The sequence below is a fragment of the Plectropomus leopardus genome, chromosome 22 (assembly GCF_026936395.1).
Source record: "Plectropomus leopardus strain MGB_pleo_1.0 chromosome 22, ASM2693639v1, whole genome shotgun sequence".
NCBI lineage: Eukaryota > Metazoa > Chordata > Actinopteri > Perciformes > Serranidae > Plectropomus > Plectropomus leopardus.
The window spans coordinates 14601993-14622394 of record NC_142197.1 but is presented as its reverse complement, the minus strand read 5'-3'; the positions used below and the strand labels follow the sequence as shown (position 1 = coordinate 14622394).

Below are 20402 nucleotides of genomic sequence, written 5' to 3'. Positions count from 1 at the left end.
GTCAGCCTCGTTGTCATGATACAAGCTTGAGAAGGACTCGAGGGAATTTCTTCAAGTTTGGCTCAGTGATTAGATCTCTGATTAGATTTTGGTGGTCAAAGGTGAAGTTCACCATGACTTTGCATCCATCTCATTCTTGTGAACAGGATATCATAATAACACCTTTAGAGCATTTCCTCAAATTTGGCACAAATGTCCACTTGGACTCCCATGTAAATGTTTGATTCTCAATTTTTTTTTTGGTGGAGAACCCCCACATCCCTCTTTCATATTTGTGTCCTCCCAAAAGTTGAGAAAAACCTTTGCTCTTGTGTATGTGTGTTGGTCGGAGATAAAGAGAAGTCCAGGAGTTGCGTGTACTCATGTGAACCCTCTCTTTTATACATTTATTTAAAGGTACATCGTTCTTCAAGTCATGTTTATTTAATGTCTGCCCTTACTCTTTTTCGGGAAGGTTAAGTGACACTCATGGCGAGGCTCGCTCGGCGGAAGAGCCAGTGAGTTTTCCACTTTAGTTAAATGGTCTGACAGAGCTCACAGATGGATGTGTGCTCTTCAGATTAGAGAGGTTGCCAGGAGCCATCAGGCCGCCGTTTCAGGCCTCTAAAACAAACATCAGTGCGCAGGTTAAGACATGAATCCTCAACCATCCTGTGACTTTTTGCTGTGATGATGCGGAGAGACATGAAGTGTTTTACTGTGCCGAGGCATTTAAATAGATATGAATAAATATGAATATCACTTCTGAAACCAAAGCTACGCCCTTTATATCCATTCAAAGAGTAGAAGATGGTATCTGAACAACCAAGTTGAGAAATGTAACCACTCTGTCTCAGTACCCTGTAGAGCAGTGATACTCAACTTGCGTACCATGGGCCAAATCTGCCCCCTGATAGAGTGCCGTTCGGTTTCAAATTCACAATAAAAATAAAGTGTTTCACACTGGGAATTGTGTTTGTATTGTAGTATACAGAAGGTGCCAGAGTGTATAAAATAACTCCTTTTTAAAAATTTTTTTTTACATCTTTTCTTAAAAAAAATGATAAAATCAATCAAGTCTTTGTCTTCTTTGCACATCGCACATTGTGATTGGCCTTTAAACACAATGATGTCACTGCTAAAATAAGAAAATACTCTCTCTGTTGCAGCTACACATACAAGTAAAACCAAAGCGGTAAAAATGGAATCAAACGTTTTCTAAAAATCTGAGAGAATCCACCGCACCCCCGTCAGAGGTCCTAGCTAAGCCCCAAATGTACTAATATCCCAGATATATCCTGAAATTCTTAAATGTCCTAAAATGTGAGGAATGTCCTGAAATTCTAGACATGTCCTAAAAGGGTTGAAACGTCCTAAAATCTGAGAAATGTCCTAAATCCCAAGAAACATCCCGAAGTCCTAGAAACATGTATGGGGCTGCTATGACTGGCCCCTGGCCTCCTGTCATTTTGCAAAAGTGGCCCCCAAGCAAAGCAAGTTGAGTATCTCTACTATAGAGGCACTTGGTTGTATAAAGTCAGTCTTTAGTATTCCTGGGAGGTAAATGCCTTCACAGCTAGGAGCTGCTGAAAGCAGACATGCAGCATATATCAACACAACAGTATTAAATCAGGCCAAGGGTAAGGCTGGAATTGAATAGAAAGCAGGAAGCACCACGTTTTGGGACTTTATGGAATTGCAAATGACAGACCAAACAAAATCCTCCCCGCTCTCAGCCGCATCGGTCGTTCGGCTCAGCTCGGCACAACGGGCTCATGAGTTTTAACCTGCGCCTTCCGACTCTGAATTGAAGTAATGGAAATGGGCGTGTCTGTAATCGTCTTGGCGTCTTCTCTGCGATGGACAAACTCGGTTGTTATTGAATTTATTCAGTGGAATGAAAGTGGAAAAGTTTCTCATCCCGGCAGCCGGGGCTTATTAAAACACACTCACGAAAGGACCCGTAAGAAACATCCTTCAGGGACGTTTTACTTAAAGAACAGTCGAGCAGCTCAACAGCCAGGTTGTGCTTACCCATCAGGCTGACTCATGCTTTGAAAACTCAGGGAGGTAGTGTTTCAAAGAGGGCTGACTTCTCTCCACAAATAAAGAACATCTCCCCCTCTTGTCGGTGCTTATTGAGACTAATGGCTGCATTGACACAAGGGAGAAGTTGGGGGTGAAATAGATTACAGCTTTTAAGAGCCAGGGAACTTCTGTTATGATAGATTACAACTCCACAGCACATTATTGTCATAGTTATTTATTTCCTGTTCCCCGTTGCTACAGACAACTGAGATACATTCCATTTATAACGTAACCAATGTCAGAGCAAAGAACAACTCGCTAATAGCTGTATATGAATTACCAAATTCATATTTAAAGTAATGAAATTGAAATAGGCTGCAGGATTTTTAATTATTCAGAAAAGTTATTCTAAACCCAAGGTTATTAAACTTTTTTTCTCAGCAGGGGAGCCACACTGAGTAAATCCAGTCTCTTTGTCGGGCCGAGGCTCATTAAGACAAATCGCTGATTCCAGATTTTATTCTCATAGAAAGTCACACAGGGGATACCGTGTACGAGTCGGTGGCTTTAAATCACTTGTTTGCCTTTGTTTGACTATTTTTTCTTTTCAGCACAAAAACATCTCTGCTACATATTTTTTATTCTTTTAACTGATCTTCAGGGGCCTGGATTACATCAGCAGCCAGCACAAGCGATGCTCGTTGGAAAAGAAAGTTTAATAATTTATTTTGCTTGACGAGTTGCCGCCTTTTTGTCAAACAATGAATTTCTGATGACAGAGAAAAACTGTTGAAATGAATCAAACATTTAGGTGATACTGTTAACAGACCAGTGATGAAATCTTTTGTTAAATAACAGCAGTTTTTAACTTTTAGGGCCCTATTTTATACCGACAGGCAACATAACTCTCATTGCAACTAGTTTCATAATGGTGCAGTTGTTATTTTCATGGCCAGTGCCCAGATTGTTTATGCCCATCTGTGCACCCATGGGTGTATAGGTCTAAAAATAAGGAGCATGGTTAGGCTTCTTGTTTGCGTATTGCTGTTTCAGGCAGCAGAAAGAGATTGTGTCACTGACAAACAAAAACCTGATCTAAAGTCCGAATAGTGCAGTATTTTCCTGCTGTTTAAAGGGCGCATTGTTCACAACAAGGTTCCTATATCATAAGGCAAGTTAGATTTAAGGATTTTTTTTTTCCCATGTGTTAGCAGTTTTAAGATATTTGGAGGACTGATTTATGTCATTTTAATACCAATAAAGGCCTTATTTTTAGATAAATGAATTCAATGCCTTTTAAGACTTTAAGGATCTGCAGGAACCCTGCAAAAAAAAAGATGCACCTAAATAGGCGGGTTCACAGTGTGGGTACACTCTGCCTACACACACAGGGACACGCAGATGGGTTGCAGGTGCTTAATATAATAACTCATAAATTGATTAAAAAAATGCACATTTAGGCTCAAGGTGCTATGTAACTTCATTGATCTTCTCTGAAGCTAAAATTTCAGTTTCCTCTGTCAGGTTTATAAACTAGAATTTTTGCTGCTTATATCTCCCACAGTATTTGCTGCAGTGACATGACGGCTCTTACTGCTTTATTCTCAGTAGAAAACAGCTCACTTTTACAATTTGAGTTGATTTGATTTTGTCTTCTCAGAAAAAAGTCTGAAATTTGCCTTGCGTCCCAACTGTTTCACATAAATACAACATCTAACCAACCAAAAAAAAAACCATACTGAAAATGCTACAAATCATCACATTAGACATCACAAAAAGTGGATGCAGTGGGACATATTGCTTGTTCTGTGTTACATTCAGTGTTTAAGCGAAGCACACTTAGGCTACTTGGAAGCCAAACTTTGATTTAATATGTTGACAAACTGAGGAACAAATGAGTTTCTCAACCTGTTCAATTGAGCCTGCTGGACTCTAAATCCTCTGTGGGATGGCAAAAGCTGATATTTTTTAAGTAGCGTGTGAGAGGGGTCAGATGTAACATTACCAGCCAGAAACAACTTTTCCTTTTTAAGTATATGCAGCTTGAAAACTTGACTCAAACTCATGATGTGCTAAATCTGCCATGTAAAAAAACGCTTGGTGCAGTCACACCTAGCTTTTAAAGGGAATGAGAAGTGTTAGTCTGACGGGTTGAATTCATGTTACATCTGTCATGTTTTTAGAGCACAATTGGAACCAAATGCAGACAACAGATGAGTAGGCAGCAGATTTAGACTGAATTCCCAAAAGCAAGAAAACAACAACAGAACTCCAAACAAAAAGTGAGGACAAATTGTCAAAAAACAAAGACACTGGGCAGTATAAGTAGGGAAACACTAATTGGGGGAGTGAAAGCAGGTGAGCATGAGGTGAGCTGACTGCAGCACTAATGAGGGACGGGTGAAACTAATCACAGCCGGTGAAGCATAGCTGGTAGCAATTCTACAGAAATGAGGGATTTTAGTGTGACTTGCGGGCATGCAAGCTGACACTGACTACAACTGTCTCACTGAGAATGCTTAAGTCACTTCATATAACCTTCCTTGGCCCCGCCCTAATTGGACCAACCTACTATATGGGGGTGATTGGGTGAAACCATTGCATGGAGGTGAGGTAAACTAGAGAGGGAAATAGCACTAAAACCTGATTCTAACAGGAAAATTGCAGAAAAAAAGTCTAAAATATTCAACAATCATAACACACCAACAACAACAACAACTTTGCCCCCAGATTATGTGCCGTTCAACTAGCAAAAGTGGAGTTGGACACACCCTAAAAGCACCTCTGCCATGCACTTCAGATCATTAAAATAGTGTCCTTAGAGTATTACTTTCATCATTGTTTTGGAGTGTGTAAGAAAATATAAATAGACTTGAGTATCACATTATGTTTTGACTCTCAAAAACACTATTTTTAATTCTTCACATTTTGATGCACTATGATGTTTGATGTTACACAAAGGCAGAGACTACTGTTCTGCTTGCATTATTTTTTAAAACTTTTTTCTATGCATATTGTAGAAATACAAATGTAGAAACCAAATATAAATCTTCATAACTCAGGTTGTTGTAATGTGTGTGGTTATAGTTTCAACACTAAAAAGAGGTTTAAAAAACAACTTTTGACCATAGCTGGCATGAATGTGACCTCACTATATCGTCACCCAAGCAGCAAACATTACAACTTGGGAGTGTTTTCTTTATCTATTTTGATAGTTTTCCTAAATTTAGGTTAAAAAAAATGCTAAGATGTCACCTTGCTTACAGTATTGCAGTATATTGAATTACAAACCCTGTATGGTGATATGTATCAATTCTTGCTAATGCTCAGCTCAACTTTTTTGAAAATAAATTTTTAAAAAATACCTAAATTCCACCAGTATTCCTTAAAATCTGGGGTGACTCTCTTCCCTCTCCTGTGGACATCATGGCAAATTTAGCATAGAAAAAAATGCTATTAGATTCCCCCACTCTGCTAAACTTAATGAAGGATGTGTGAAAAGAAAAAAAAAAAGTGCAGTAGAAGTTAAGAAAATCAAGAGGAGCTTATTAATGCATTTCCTCCAGCACCTCTTATTTTTGGGCAAGTCTGTTACATAAGTGAAGCTAATTGAAATTCCCACCCTGGGGTCACTGGAGGACACTGCCAGCAGTGTTCGGGTGGAGGGTTTCCTACTGGTGTGCAGGAAATGAACGAGGCAGATCATCTTCCTGTTTTTCTACTGGAGATGATTGAGTGGTCATTCGTGGAAAGAGGGGGGCGTGAAACGTGTGTGTTCTAGCACCGGCAGACACGTTTCAGATGAGTCAAGTGCGTTCAAGTGATTCCATATATGCTGACAGATGTGTGGTGAAATGATGCAGGCGAGTGAGTGTGCACGAGCTGAAACTTGTTGCTCTTGTTCGATGGAAATGAAAAAGGGAAGTGGGAAAAAAAAGAGGGAAGCAAGATCATAGTGTATATTTCCACAGAGAATCATCATGGTGGAAAAAATGAAAAATGTGTATTGTGTGTTTTTAGGTGTTTTAGAAACAAATGGTTTGAATCTAATTGAGCATCTCCTTCCCATGAGTACTAACATGTGTGTGTCTCCTTGTGTGTGTTTAGCTGGAGCTGATCAGACACATGCTGGAGTCAGTCTGGCTGAAATACAAACTCGGCCCTCGTGTTTTGTGCTTGTGAGTAGCCCTCCCTTGTCAGTGTGTGTGTCTCCTTGAAAAGTTTCTAACAAATGTAAAGTAGAAAGTGCTGAGTGAGTGTGTGTGTTCATCTTCACGCATGTGTGCTCCAGACCCTCCATCACTCCCCGCTGTGTGTGTGTCCACATGTGCAAACTGTCGGTGACCCCTCTTCACGTGTGCACTCACGTTATGTAACATTCCCATGAATTTTTATCTTTGTGTGTGTGTGTGTGTGTGTGTTCAGGATGCAGCAGGGCAGTCCAGCAGAGTGGTCGGTGTTTCACTTCATGTTTCGCATCCTGGAAGCCACGAGGGGTCTCTGCCTGCCCCTTCCACCTGGTAACACACACACAAGCGCACACACACACACACACATACACACACTTAGACTTTTAGTTGTCATAATCCAGTCTGTCTCTGTCTCACCCAGAATAACAATGTGTGTTTGCACTGAGGGACAACAGACCCGCTCTCTCCAGCACTAATGTAACCAAAAATATGTTAAACATTAGCATAGCGCAGACATGGGTAAAGCAGAGTCTGAATACATTTTCAATCATTTGAATTCATTTTCCAGTGTTTGCAATATAAACCCCCCTCCCTTGTTACACAATTCCATGATTTTAGTCACTCAGGAGTTAAAATCCCAAACTGTCCAGGAATGAGAGGGGAAATGAGAAATGCCCTGAAGCAAGGCAGCACACTCTGAACACAGAGGCCGCAGGTGTGAAGTTGTGTAAATTGGGTGTGAAGCTGTAAAACAACAGGCACGCAGACCAAAGTTGGCACCTATTCAGTGGACTTACTCCCCTGGTGCATACATTGAAAACGTTTTCTAGCTTACAGGTTTACTTCTGTGGTATATGGACCCCTGAATATGCGCTGTAGTGTTTCCCCCACTGGCCCCACCCTTGACTTCCCGCTTGGCTTATAGACTTTACATTGTGATGACGTCACAGATTTTCGCTTCTCTCTGCTCCGTGAAAGTTGTTCATATAAAAAAAACTGCCATGGCTCAAAAATTCAGAATGAAAAGAGTATTAATTGACCCCGTTTGCAGTTCAAAGTGTATTGTCAACAGTTTTACAGACGTCGTTTGTACAGTGGTGGTTTGGAGTCTTGCTATGTCACGCGTGTAAGGTAAAACTTAAACACACTGCAAGATTTGAAAAAAATTGGGCATCACACACTACAGGATATTACAAAGATTATTGTGGTCTAGGCAGCATGCCTAACCTCCCAGTATGTCATTGAGAAGCAGATGTAAACAAGACAAAAGACTTGAAACAAAAACAGGAGGCTAAAAGAGTCTGGGTGAGAAGGCGACACGGTCAACAGGGGTAGCATTCAATACAGGGGGAGGTGAGATTTTAACAGTTTTGATATGTTTACTGATGTTGGCGACACCATCAGCTGCTCTGCACTGACATAATCATAACTGTAATCATTCAGATTTTAAATCCAGCACATTAAACATGTTTGACATAACTGGGGCGGCCCTGATTAGTCTGGGAGGTTTAAGACTAGATCTCTACACTCCTTAGATGAACAGGTAATCTGATAATCTACGTTGGTACAGACCAAGGTCCCAGATCAGATTTCTCCTCAGGTTGTCAGTAGAGGTAAATCCGGGATAAATCGGCCCCAAAACTCTTGTAGTCTGAGCCCGGCTTAAAACTGATCTCTAAAAAAGAAAGCGAATACAGGTGTTCTAGCACAGATAGTTTAAAAGGAAGATGAAGTGTTTTTGAACATTAAAGCATGTAAACATATTTTGGTTTTCTGCTCGAACAAGCATGAACCTGAAAACAAGCAGAATAGGTCCTTTGTCAGCTCAAAGCGCCGCTGTGTCTAATACAGCTGCCAGCATGACTGCATACTCTTACTTTACCTTTTCTTTTATTTGTTGTTTTCAGGAAAATCAAAAGCAAAATTCTCCTTTTCCTCTTCTTTTTCCTCAGTGTTCTCTGTTTTTCTCTCCAGGCTATCACACCCTGTTAGCAGTGTTTGCTGTGCGCTGCCTCCCTCATCACACCTTTCTACAGTACATTGACCACGGCTTCCTGCAGCTCACTGAAACCTTTGTGTCGCGGCTCATGACAGGTACACACACACACACACACACACACACACACACACACACACACACACACACACACTGCTAAGTCTTTCTTTGAATATGTGAGAGGTTTTATAAGAAAATACAACATTTTCATCATCCAGCATTTCACATCCACCAGACTGAAATATCTCAACAACAATTAGATGGATTTCCATGGACTTTTGTACATGTTCATGTTCCCCAGAGGATGAGCCCTTCTGACTACAGTGATCCCCTGATATTTGTGACATTTGTGTGACAATTATTAGCAATTGTGATAAAATTTGCTACTGACATTCATGTTCCTGTCAGGATAAATCGATGATAAAATGACAAATTTCATTAGTTTAAAACTCATTTTTTTAAAATAAAAAAAAGTTTACAAAAGAGCATATATAAACAAAAAAAAATGTCAGGATTCAAAAGCACATCTCATAGACACAATGAAAAATCCAGGTCTTTACTTGGTAATTTCAGAGGTTAATATGTCAGGGCAGAGATGTTTCAAAAACGTAGGCAAAAAAGGTGAAATAGATTGAAAAACACAAGAAACACTCAAGCAATAAATGTTGAAACACATACTATTACAGCGAAGACAAAATGGTAAGACAAGTAAAAATGACAAATGACAAAACTGAAAACAAGATCACTTAACAACTAGACCAGGATGTAGCACATATTAGATGCTGTCATTAAGGGGCATAAGGAGACTCCTTGTGTTGCTTTCTCGTCTGTAACGCAGAGATGCAAAGAAATACAGGAACGGATTCAGACAGTGATTGAAAAAATAAAAACACTCCAAAAAAGTCAGCATCCGACTAATCCGAAGCAGTTTGTCTGACTCCGTGAAAAGCGCAGCTATGTACAGCACACGAAGAATGAGGGGGAAAAAGCCTGCAACCAAAAAGGCAGCAATTATTCGAATGAAAAGTCTTAGAACTCTGGGTTGCTTCTTGTCAGGCATTTGAGTTTGCTTGACCCCTCTAACAAGTAACAGGTAGAAGGACAACACAACTAGATGGCTGAAAACTATAAATGAGATGTAGAATGCTTCGAGGACCGGTGTGATCCGCTGATTCCTGCAGGAAGGACTGTCAGTCCACGTGTCCTTAATTTCCACCTCTCTTGTTAAAAAAACAACTGGAAGAGCCAACAGGGCTCCGAGTGTCCACACACTGAACAATAGAAAACGCTGCCATATCCGACCCAGCCTGGCCCACTTGTTGGAGTGAAGAACCTGGCAAATGAAATGAACATTTTGATTGTGATTTTGCATTTGTATGCAGAAGTGGAACTGGAAGAAATAGTTGTGCATCATCTGCAAATTAAAAATTCAAGTTTTGAGCTGTAAATTCAGGTCTGCAGCAGTGTTGATTTGTAATGAAAACTAATATCAGGTATGTTCAGAGACTGCATTTTGTATTTATTTATTAAGCATTAAGAGAGAACTTTCAATGAGTCCAAGGAGAACTTTCTGGGAGTCACTTGTACAACCAGACAGGCTGAAAACATCAGCATCCTATAAAATCTGCTTCTAAGTCTTTCATTTTAGATTTAAAAACATTGAACAACAATGGCTCCTTGAGTTTTAAGTCATTCTGCAACAAATTCCAGGCTGAGGGTGTGGAATTCCCAAAAGCCCTTTTCCCAATATCTGTCTGAGCGTTTGGAGCTGAGAGCATAAAGAGGTCCTGAGAACACAATGAGTACTGTCCACTTCTTCAAACTAAATGCACAGTGCTACCTGTATGTTATTTTTCCTATAATTTACATAAAATATGGGGATGTTAGTTACATACCTGGCAGTACCTCTGAATACTTATCAGCATCAGAATATTCAAGTCAGAGGTGATGCAGAAAAAAAAGATGTAAAAGAGAAGTTGGCAGACTCCTTGTGTCAATTGTGGACCAATGAAGAAAACGATCACACCGACAGGAAGGCAAAGCAGGCACAGGAGGTCCGACACTGCCAGGTTGAAAAAGAGGCGATTCGACATGGAGGAGCCGCGCAGATGCTGACCGAGTTTTACTATTACCGTGATGTTAGCAGGAATACCAAACAGGCAACACACTGCGACTATCACACCCGCGGTGATGTGCCACTGATTGAGTCTGGAAGTCGCAGATGTTTCTGAGTCGGAGCGGTTGTTGATGGAAGAGTTGAGGGAGCAACATGTGTTGAAGTTGCAGTCAACAGTCATTGTGGATGGGGAATGAAGGAGGAAGAAGTGATGAGGCTGAAGTGAGCAAACCTGAGAGTTAGAAATGCTTTATTGTGCGTCAAGCTCAGGCTGACTGTCCTGGATGCTGTTTCTGTGAAAACCTCAATATAGTTACACGTGCCCACACTCGTGGTCTTGGTCTGTGAAGGGAAGGTTTACTGTTAAGAGGATATCAGTTTCGGGGCGTCAGGTGGTTCAATGGATAAACCAGGCGCCCCATATATGAAGGCATTGTCATTGCTGCAGCGACTGCGGGTTCGATTACAACTCGCGGCCCCTTTCTGCATGTCTTCCCTTCTCTCTCTCTCCCCCTTTCATTGCAAAGTGATCTATAATCCTTATTTTTATGTCTATTACTATTTATTTGTAAGGTTTTAAATATTTGTTTTAAAAGCTTCTAGCTAACAAGTTGGACGTAGCCTTGTTAAAGGAGATTATTGTATTGTAGCTGTGAACAGCAACCACTCAGTTGATTTATAATTACTGTTTATTACTACAATGTTTTTTAACCCAGGTCCAGACTTATAAATCAACAAGTTGACTATTCACTTTGATCAGGCATACATACCTATGATTTTACTATAGCCTGTTTTATTGTGATTTTATTGTGTTGTTGATTGTTTATTGTCATTAGCTGAAAAGGTGAGAGGGGGTTGGTTTGGCAACAAAACTGACTCTGTAAAATCCAAAACAAAACTAATTGGTTTAATTTTCACAATAATGAGTTCATATGTCTTACTTATTCATTTAATGAATGTGTAATTTATTTCCAGCATCCTCTTAACTGCTTTTTAATCTGTTGTGGGTTTTTTCCAATTTCTCCCAAGTTCTCATTTTAGTACTCTTGGACCTCAATTTAGTTTTGGTTTCTGTTTCTGTTGTTGCTTTTTCTCTATTATTGTTTTATTTTATTACATTATGTCTTTTGTGCACCTTTATTTCTTTCAGTCTGTATTGAGGCAAATCCTAACTGATCTGCCTCCACTGGAAAGCAACACGTGTTGTTTTTTAAATGTGCTATATAAAAAAACTGACCTGATTTGACACCTGCACATACAGAGATACAATTTGGTGAAACAGCATTAATGGTTGCCGCTGAAGAGTGATTAATTCATGACCTCTGAATCTGTAAAAGCAGGTCACACCACAGAGCTGTGACCACAGGTAGAGCGTGTTGGCAGCTGTTATTGCGTGTGAACATTAACCAGTTTGACATGTGAAACAGGCAAAACACGTCTCTTTTTCTTTGGATACTTTTGTATTGTACAGAAAGGTCAAAGGTTAAGATAAGCTACAGCAGGGATTCAGTGCTTCATTCAAAAATGCTGATATTGTTTATTTTGTTTGTCTTGGTGTGGATTTCATACCATGGAAAGTACGTTTCTCAAAGGCCAAACATCATGACTTGGCACTGAGATCAACTGAACTAAAATATCCTTGTCACTCTTGATCTTGATATAGTTTACATGGTTCTTTCTCATGAAGAGAACAAACAAAGATCCGCAAAGATGAAAAGATTATTTAAAGGCCCGAGTCCAAATGGTTTCAAACTTCAAAGTGAGAGAAAAGGATGTTTTAGGACTTTGAAGTGAGAAGGTCCATGCGTCACTTCTCCCCAGGGATTAATCTAATAAGTATATATCTACTTCAGTTTGTACCAATTTATCCTGGGCAATTGGCTTGGCAGGTGTGCACTTTTTGCCTCATTACAAACACACACAGACATATTTTTTTGGGTTCCAAGCATCTGAAATGCTGCCAATAATTCTGATTTTTTTTCAGCAATTTAGATAAATCATGAGCTGAAAAAAAACCCTCAAATGTCAACCTGATTGTGGTGCCAAAGAGTAAAATCAAAGGATCACCAAAGAAGGTAATTTCTCTTCTGGGGAATATGAATGTCTGCACAAAAATTCATGTAAATCCGCTCAATAGTCGTTGAGAAATTTCAGTTTGGACCAACGGTGTATCTTCACGACCCAGGTAAAAATGTTACATATCTGTGGTTTGCAGAAACGTACAATGCCGGCATTTATGTCGTTGCCTTTTGAGAGGTCAGTTTAGGCAGTTTTTTTTTTCTTCATAACATCCAACGTGAACTTCATCTCCCAGAATGCTCCTTCACACCGGGGAGTCGCCCGGGAGCTGCTGAGGCAAGTTGCCGGATCAAAGGATGTCAGAGGCTTTTTGCTCCTCTGCTTCCTTTCTGAACGGATCATGGATCTCCCTGCAACACACAAAAAAATACACCCGGGAAATTTCTCAAAGCCAAAATAAGAAAGTGGTGCTGACTCAGAATCCTCTTTGCTCGGGGGATCATTTGTGAAGCCTTGTTTGCCAAAACATTGTCTGTTTTCTATAACAGTGAAATATCCCTCTCATGCTTTTTTAGCTATGGAAATCAGCATACGGGAAGAACAGTTAAAGCGACGTGGGATTTTGTTGATTTTATTTGCATTTATTTTACATGAAGTGAAAAGAAAATAAGAACTCTTTAATCCCGTGTTTCCTTGCAAAGGATTTTGAGCATTTCATTTAGACATGCGAGTATAGATAGAGGGCGTGACAATGCATTATTTGTCCTTCAGATGAGTAATTAGCAGCACATCTCATCTCTTTTCTCTTTGTGTTTAGATTTGGACAACAGTGATGCCAACGAGAGACTGAAGTTCAGCATACTGAAGAGACTCCCCGAGGTACTTCTGTGTCTGAGTGTGCGGCCAAACATTTTTTATTCAGGGCCAGCAGTCGTTCAAATGAGTTTGCCACCCAAATGATGACATGTTGATTGCGCAAACTTGGAGCTGAAATGTAGCGGTTCATGGTCGGATTGAATTTCCCAGCCGGTAAAAACAATGCATGAGGCTATTATAATCTATTAGTGAGGGGGGACATTTTGATCTTTTCTCTAATGATTCTCTCCCCAAACTTCCCATTCTGGTCCAATTAAGAGTTTGAAGTTATTTTAGGTCTCATCTCCCTCAAGCCCCCCTCGAGCCAAACACAAAGCACTTGTATAACTGGCTGGTGTGTGTGAGAGTGTGTGTTGGGGAGGGGGTAGTGTAGGTAGTTGTCGGTTGAGCCCGTGCTTATGTGTGTCCCTAACTGTTGTGTAACTTCCACGTGTTCTTGTGTGGGTACAGTATATTTCTTTTGTGTGTGTCTGTGTGTGTGTGTGTGTGTGTGTGTGTGTGTGTTTTCCGTCCGCATTGTGGTCAGAGGAATGTCGATTGTTTGGTGTTACTGTTCTGTTTCCTGCCCATCAGGAGTTTGTTGGGTGAGTTTGGCAGGCGGGAGAGATTTCGCAGGTACAGCACACACACAAACTCCGACAGAGCTAGAAAACAGGAGGTGTTGGCAAACTGCAGGAAATTTATTTCTTGCCTGAACCCAGCGGCGCCATCATAATTCTCAATATATACATCTTTAACCCCAGTGGATTTCTAGTAGACCTTCATATTAAAAATCACATTTTTGCAGCAACAAATAAGAGATACACCAGCTCTTTGCAAGTGCAAACTAAGCCCAGTTTTTTATGTAAATGTTCACTTGGTTGTTGAGATTGTATCAATATATAACAATATGATATCAGGGCTCAACCTTGGGGTCAGGATTCCCTACAGGCTGTGAGATGAATCTGAGGGGCTTCGAGATGTCTAACTTGACAGAAAAATAGCAGAAAAACATATTTTTGCAACAAAAAAGTTTATTTTTTAAACCTTTCTTAAAATGCACTTTATTACCTAAAATTACCACACAACTTCATGCAGCACCTGAAAATAATTATAATTATCCCAATCTTAGATGGAATAATCACATTTTAGTTGAATCCATAACCTGTTGACATATAATACATGTGAAGACGGGTCAAGTAACCTTTGATCCAATTTACTGGTCAGCCTGCTGCTCAGTGGGCAGGTCTTCAGAGCTAAAATAAAGTGTGGATATAGGTCTGGGACTCTTACTCAGCGAGCTGAAAGACCAAGCCTTTTCTCATTCCCAGGGCGTCAAATACCGACGCTTTATCAGAGTGCAATGCCTATGGTGAAGGCATTTAAGGTTATGTGACTTATCAGTGGTGAAAAAGGGGACAAGGATTTACATGCATTAGACAAATGGCCTATTTTGGATTAAAAATGGTGATTTTTGCCATCACATTACTGACATGATGTATCTGTCAAATTACACGTCTAACAATGCAATTCAATTGAACTTCTGGAAAATAAAGAATAAAAACTATTTATACCATCATAGAAGATTTGATCCATATTGCCACATAAAGTCTAGATGCATTAATCAGTTCTGGAACAGAGTTTTGTGATTAGCTTGCAGTGTTGTTTCTTCTCACCTCTAATAATAACATAATCCTTGAGGTGATCCAGCTGCTCTGTATAACATATTTGAAGCTGGATAGAAAGCGAGAAAAAGCTGCATTCTTTCTTATTGTCAGTCACACCTGTAATTTCTGCTTGCTTAAGTGTTATTTATCACCGTGTGTCGATTTCACAACACTGATAAATACCATTTTTCTGGAATCTCTCATTAGCAGTCAACTCCTCAGCAATGGTTTCCAGTTCCAGTTGGCAAAATAGAAAGGGACAGATGTTCACTGGCTTCAGGGATTAATTTTTTCATAATATGAGATACATGCCTAAAATATAAACTCTTTGTGTGTATGTGTGTGTGTGTGTGTGTGTGTGTGTGTGTGTGTAGCCTATGGAGCAGAGGATCTACCATATGTGGGACCATCCTGTCAGTTCGGCATCAATCTCCAGAGATTACGTCAGGACGCTGCTGGAGAAACACAGCAAAAACATGGTAACACAGCACAGTGCGTCACACGTGTTTCTCTCTCTGACACAAAAAGCACTGCAGACTTTCACAAGCGACAGTTAATATCTCCTTGGCAGAGTGTGAATTTGCTAATAAGCAGTAACTTCAAAGTACAGCTGAGGCTGATGAGAATATTGCTAGTTTTGCAGGTATTTGGTCATAAAGTAAAGTGTTGGACAGTTTAGCTAAAAATGCCCAACATTTGCTGGTTTAAGTTTTTGTGGGACAAGACAAGCTTTTCAAAACTTGTGGTGGGCTGTTATTTTATGACAGGTAGTTCTTGCAGTGTAAAAAAATGGGCTGTCGATGCAGTACGAAGATGCAATACTTTTAAAATTGGTGCTACTTGACCAGCGAAAACACAGAAAAAAGGGATGGAAGCACTGCAGCGGACCAATAAAACACTCTTGTTGGTGGAGGATGTAAAGTCTGTTATTTTGAAAGAGGAAACAAAATGGCAGTTGACTGGCAACAAAAAATCTCAAATTACAACCAAACAGTGCACTATCATATGTTTATGAAACATTTTAGGCAAGAAAAAGGCAAGACAGTAACAGTATCTTGATATTATTTGATCAGCGTTGTCTAGTTTAACTGCGTGATTAGCCTCCATTTTTACAAGAAAGGAAACAGTATGGCAACCACTTCCTATTCAAAATACTCATATTACAGCCAAATGGTGCACTAAAATATATGTGCATATATATGTTTCTGAAGATATTTTAGGTAAAAAATAAAATCTTTGTTTATATGCGATCAGCAATGCCTAGTTTTACTATTTATTCAGAGTGTCAGAGAGAGGGATGGGTTTCTCTCTTGATCCACTTCTATACTCTTTGTGTCCGTGTCTGTGGTAGTTCGAGCAACAGCCCTAGAGCCAGCAAAAACTTTTAATTTGAGCTGAGAGATGATCAGGGAGATCTGGGCGCTGGTTAAATGGAGGGAAGTTTATGACACTACATCTCCATATGCTACCCACATTGTTATAATGCAAAGTTGGTTCAAAATTGCCAAAGTATCACTTTAACCATTCAAACGTCAAGAAACAATTCATTGAAGTAAACAGAAAAGGAATGCAGTGAAAAATCACCCCATATATATCGGTCTAAATCACCCATGTTCAAAAAAATATTGTGTTAAGTCAGAGGCAAATGAGAAGAAATGTACAGAAATTTGGTCTAAAATCCTGCAGCCCTAAAACTGTTAACTCCAGAATAAAGAGTCTATTTCTGCAGTGTTACACATACAGGAAAAAATCCTCCTTAGCCTTCTTTATCAAACGTGTTTAAACAGTGACCCCAGCCATACGGCTCACACTTCATCTATCCACTTCACGATGCTATTGGCCAGCTTTAGTCAGCTAATTGGCCAGCTGAGCCAGTGGCATTTTGAGCATTGACAGATAAGGATGTATGGCTGCTTAAAAAGTTAAACTGCAGCCAACTTTATCCAGAAGGGGAAACAAGTGAGTTAAGGTGACTGGTTTTATTTTTTTATTTTTGGGGTTTTGCTGCAGATTTGTCTTAACTGTGTGCATCCTGGAAAAGCTGCAGAATCTACAGCTGTGTTTCTGTTTTTTCTTCCTCCTCAGGGATTTGCATTCACTGGCAGAGACAAGCCCGGCTTCAGACCTGAGTTTCTGCCTCTTACCTACCTGGCAAAAATGCTCTCTGATATCGAGGAACAAGGTTTGTGTGTGTGTGTGTGTGTGTGTGTGTGTGTGTGTGTGTGCGTGCGCCTGCCTGGTTTTAGGAACAGAGGCCCTTAGAGGATTATAAGGCACAATGTGTGCGTTTATGTGGTCCAAATGCAGCTCCATCATGAAGGCACCAGGAAGGAAGCATTCGGCTGTGTCTGTTGTTATATCCTCGACAAGAAGCTGTATCTTTCTAACTCCTCTTCCTTTGTTGCAGCTCTGAACCCTTTCGAGGAGCAGGAGAACGTGGACGCCAGGTTTGTGGAGGAGACGGCTCTGAAACAGACACAAATACTGCTGGGCTTTGAGGAAAAATGAAGGATGTGGAGGGGAGCGGGAGGGCGGAGAGGGATGGGGGGAGAAACAGATGAGGAGGAAAATGCGTTTGAGAGAAGAGTCATCATTGACTGGGCCTTGAGGATAAGTAACGGATGGGTAGATGATGGAGGGACGGAGGGCGAGAAGTGAAAGATGAATGGAGAGATTGAAAGGCAGGGTGCTCATAAACAAGCTCTCTCTCCGTGATGACAGATAAGGGTGGGGCCGGAGGATAGATGGATGGAGACGCCCAAAAAAGAAAAACATGAAAGGGAGAATATGTGGCAGAATGGATGAAAAAAAGTCACCCTGTTTTTCTGACATGTACTGACATGTGCGAGGGACTCTGCAAAAAATGATAACACAACGGGGAGCACAGTTAGATCTTCAGTTAGTGGTTTAATTCAATTTCAGGAAACGTGCTTTTCAAATTTTTATTGAAAATCAATAACTGCAGGCAGCTATTTATCTGAACCCAATCTCTGTAGCAGTAACGATTCTCTCCACAACTTTTCCATTTTCTCTCATACAATTTATGAACATTGATGTCAAATACTGCAAACAGTATAAATCAAAATCTTGTTTTATCCCTCTGTGCCTCCTGTAATGCCGCTGCACCCCATCAACTTGATTACATGCTGAAAAAAGGCTTTGTGGACAAAGTAGTCAATCAGTTCCTGCTATGCATTTAATCTGGTATTAACTCTGAGTTATACACAGTGTTTGCAGCTGAAAGGGGCACAGGTGTGTAGAATCCCATTTCTGTCTGTATGATGAAAAAGGATTCTGTTTAGTCTTTATAATTCTTTGAGAAACTTTCTCAAAATAATGAGTTAGTATTTCAAAATGAGAAACTTTCTCAGAATGACAAAGTAATTCGAAACATAATCAATAAAGTAAGCATGTATCTCAAAATTAGAATCTTTCTTCAAAATAAGTGTAAAATAAAAATTATTGTATCTTAAAATATGAGTTATCTCAAAATACAGTCTCATAGTAAGCTTTCTCAAAATAATGAGTTAGTATCTTAAAATATGAGTAATTTATCGATGAGTAAATATATGAAAACAAAGAGTTAGTATTTCAAAAAGTGAGTTAACGTAAAAACAATGAAAAACCATCAAAATAAAAAAATATTATCTCAAGATAATGAGAAGCTTTCTCAAAATAAATCATTTATTCATCATATATGGAATTATACAAGATAAAACTCCAGTAAAATGTGATCCTTTAACTTGAGCTCTATCATTTCGTCCTTTTTGTATCTTTTGACATTGTTGGCTGCTGCTTTATAATTGTCCATGTTTCCGGATGGTTCTGGTTATTCATGGTTTCTGGTTGCAAAATTATATAACAATCTAAATGTCCAGACCTCAACAAGACGGCCGCATGGTCGCTCTTCCAAAACACGGGCAGCACCGTACTGCAGCAGCAGTGATCCACAGCAGGACAAGGACAACACCGCACATTTCCAGCGTCACAGCCGTCCTTATTCACCAGGAAGCACAGTCCTCTCCTTCTCTCACCAGAGTCCTCTGCTCTGTCAGGTCAGCATAGAGAAAAAAAGCCTCCTGGTTGAATGGTGCTGTCCAAGATTTAGCCAAGTTTAGTTGAATCAGAGGATACTACAGTTCCTGATGCGGCACAGAGTTCATCTAATTATTTTCCAACACCTGTACAACGGTTAGCAGGATGCTCTTTCAGCTGGCGCCATCAGAAAACCTTGACCTCTAGCTAGATAGCAGCTAGCTAGAAGTCAGCAGAAGGAAAATTTACTGACTGGAGAGTTGATTTCCCTATCTCGATGAGCAATTTGCAGCCAAAAAGCACAAAATACGTAATACAAATACAATGGATTTTGCGCTTGCTCCCACTTGGTATCATTTCTAATGTTTTGATAAGCTATTAGTGCTGGTAGGATACCTATGATCCTAATTTCTTTATTTTGGGAAATATATATATTTTTTTTTTAAATAGCTAAAATCTTGTTAAACACTGCCTAAATACAAGCAACTGCAAAAGAAAAACAGTCTAAGACTGGCAAAATTTTGTGAGACTATTAAACTTTGGAAAATAAATGAAGAGATGAATTCAAACAAAACATACTGTTTGCATCTTTGTTTTTGGTACTCCCTAACCCCTAACTCAGCTCTGATATGGTCTTGATACCCGTCCCAAGGGGAATACAGCAAACTACAATAACTTTATGGCGACGTAATTTATACAGCACATTGCAAAATGAGTCTACAAAAGGCTTTACAGGCCATCAAATCAAAGAGGACAGTACAAGGTTAAGAAAAGGCATTAAGAATTGAAGTGACAAAAAAAGAGAAAAGACATTACTCAGTCTGTCCACACACACACACACACACACACTTTAACATCTGGTATGAATAACGTGCCCGCGTGCAGTCCATCATGACTGAGCTCTTACTGTAAGTTGAGAAATTCTTTAGCAGTGGCGCGTGTGTGTGTTTTTAAATGTGTGTGGCATGTGTTCGTAATCCTTTTTGTAGCATCTGAATGTTGGCACCATCTGAGACTAAATACCAGAGACTATTTACTTTTCATGTCGTGCTGTGATACGAGAAATAACAAAACATTCGCCTGGAAAAAAAAAGGGATTTCATAATCACTCGTGTTTGTTGTTATGTTTACACAGAAAAGTTTTGTAAGACGGAATATAAATAAAAAAGTTTTTTTTCAAGTTTCACTGTATTTTTCCTCCCTTTTAGTGACATGTTTTTGAAGAACATGGCAACAGCTAGACCTTGGCTCGCTTTGTTTCCAGCGAATTTCCTTTTCAAGCCTCGAAGACTGAGAGCCGGTTGCATTGTAGAGCCTCGAGATAAATTAGGAAGTGATTTCAACTTACAGTAAAATAGCTCGGAAATCTGTTCAGTGGAGGGAATGAGCTCTCAAATTCTCAATAATACCTGAGTGTTTTGGACAGATTCAGCAGACTTCAGCTGAAGTCAGGAAATAACCTCAGCGTCAGTCATCATACACGCTGACTCACATTCGATGCGGAGCACACTCATCGC

General features: G+C 39.8%; 1 protein-coding gene across 2 annotated transcripts in view; it reads left to right on the top strand.

Annotated features, from left to right (window-relative positions):
- Nucleotides 1-20065, top strand: part of gsap (gamma-secretase activating protein) — a 45840-nt gene extending 25775 nt beyond the window's left edge. Inside the window, exons 26-32 of one of the 2 annotated variants that reach the window (XM_042511377.2) lie at nt 6115-6185; nt 6433-6527; nt 8172-8291; nt 13146-13207; nt 15225-15329; nt 16936-17032; nt 17258-20065. In XM_042511377.2, the coding sequence (XP_042367311.2) occupies nt 6115-6185; nt 6433-6527; nt 8172-8291; nt 13146-13207; nt 15225-15329; nt 16936-17032; nt 17258-17358 (651 nt within the window). In that variant the 3' untranslated portion in view covers nt 17359-20065. Of the gene's footprint in view, nt 1-6114; nt 6186-6432; nt 6528-8171; nt 8292-13145; nt 13208-15224; nt 15330-16935; nt 17033-17257 lie in introns of those variants that run through there. The other variant, XR_015775519.1, reaches the window with a different exon arrangement.
- Nucleotides 20066-20402: the final 337 nt, after the last annotated feature.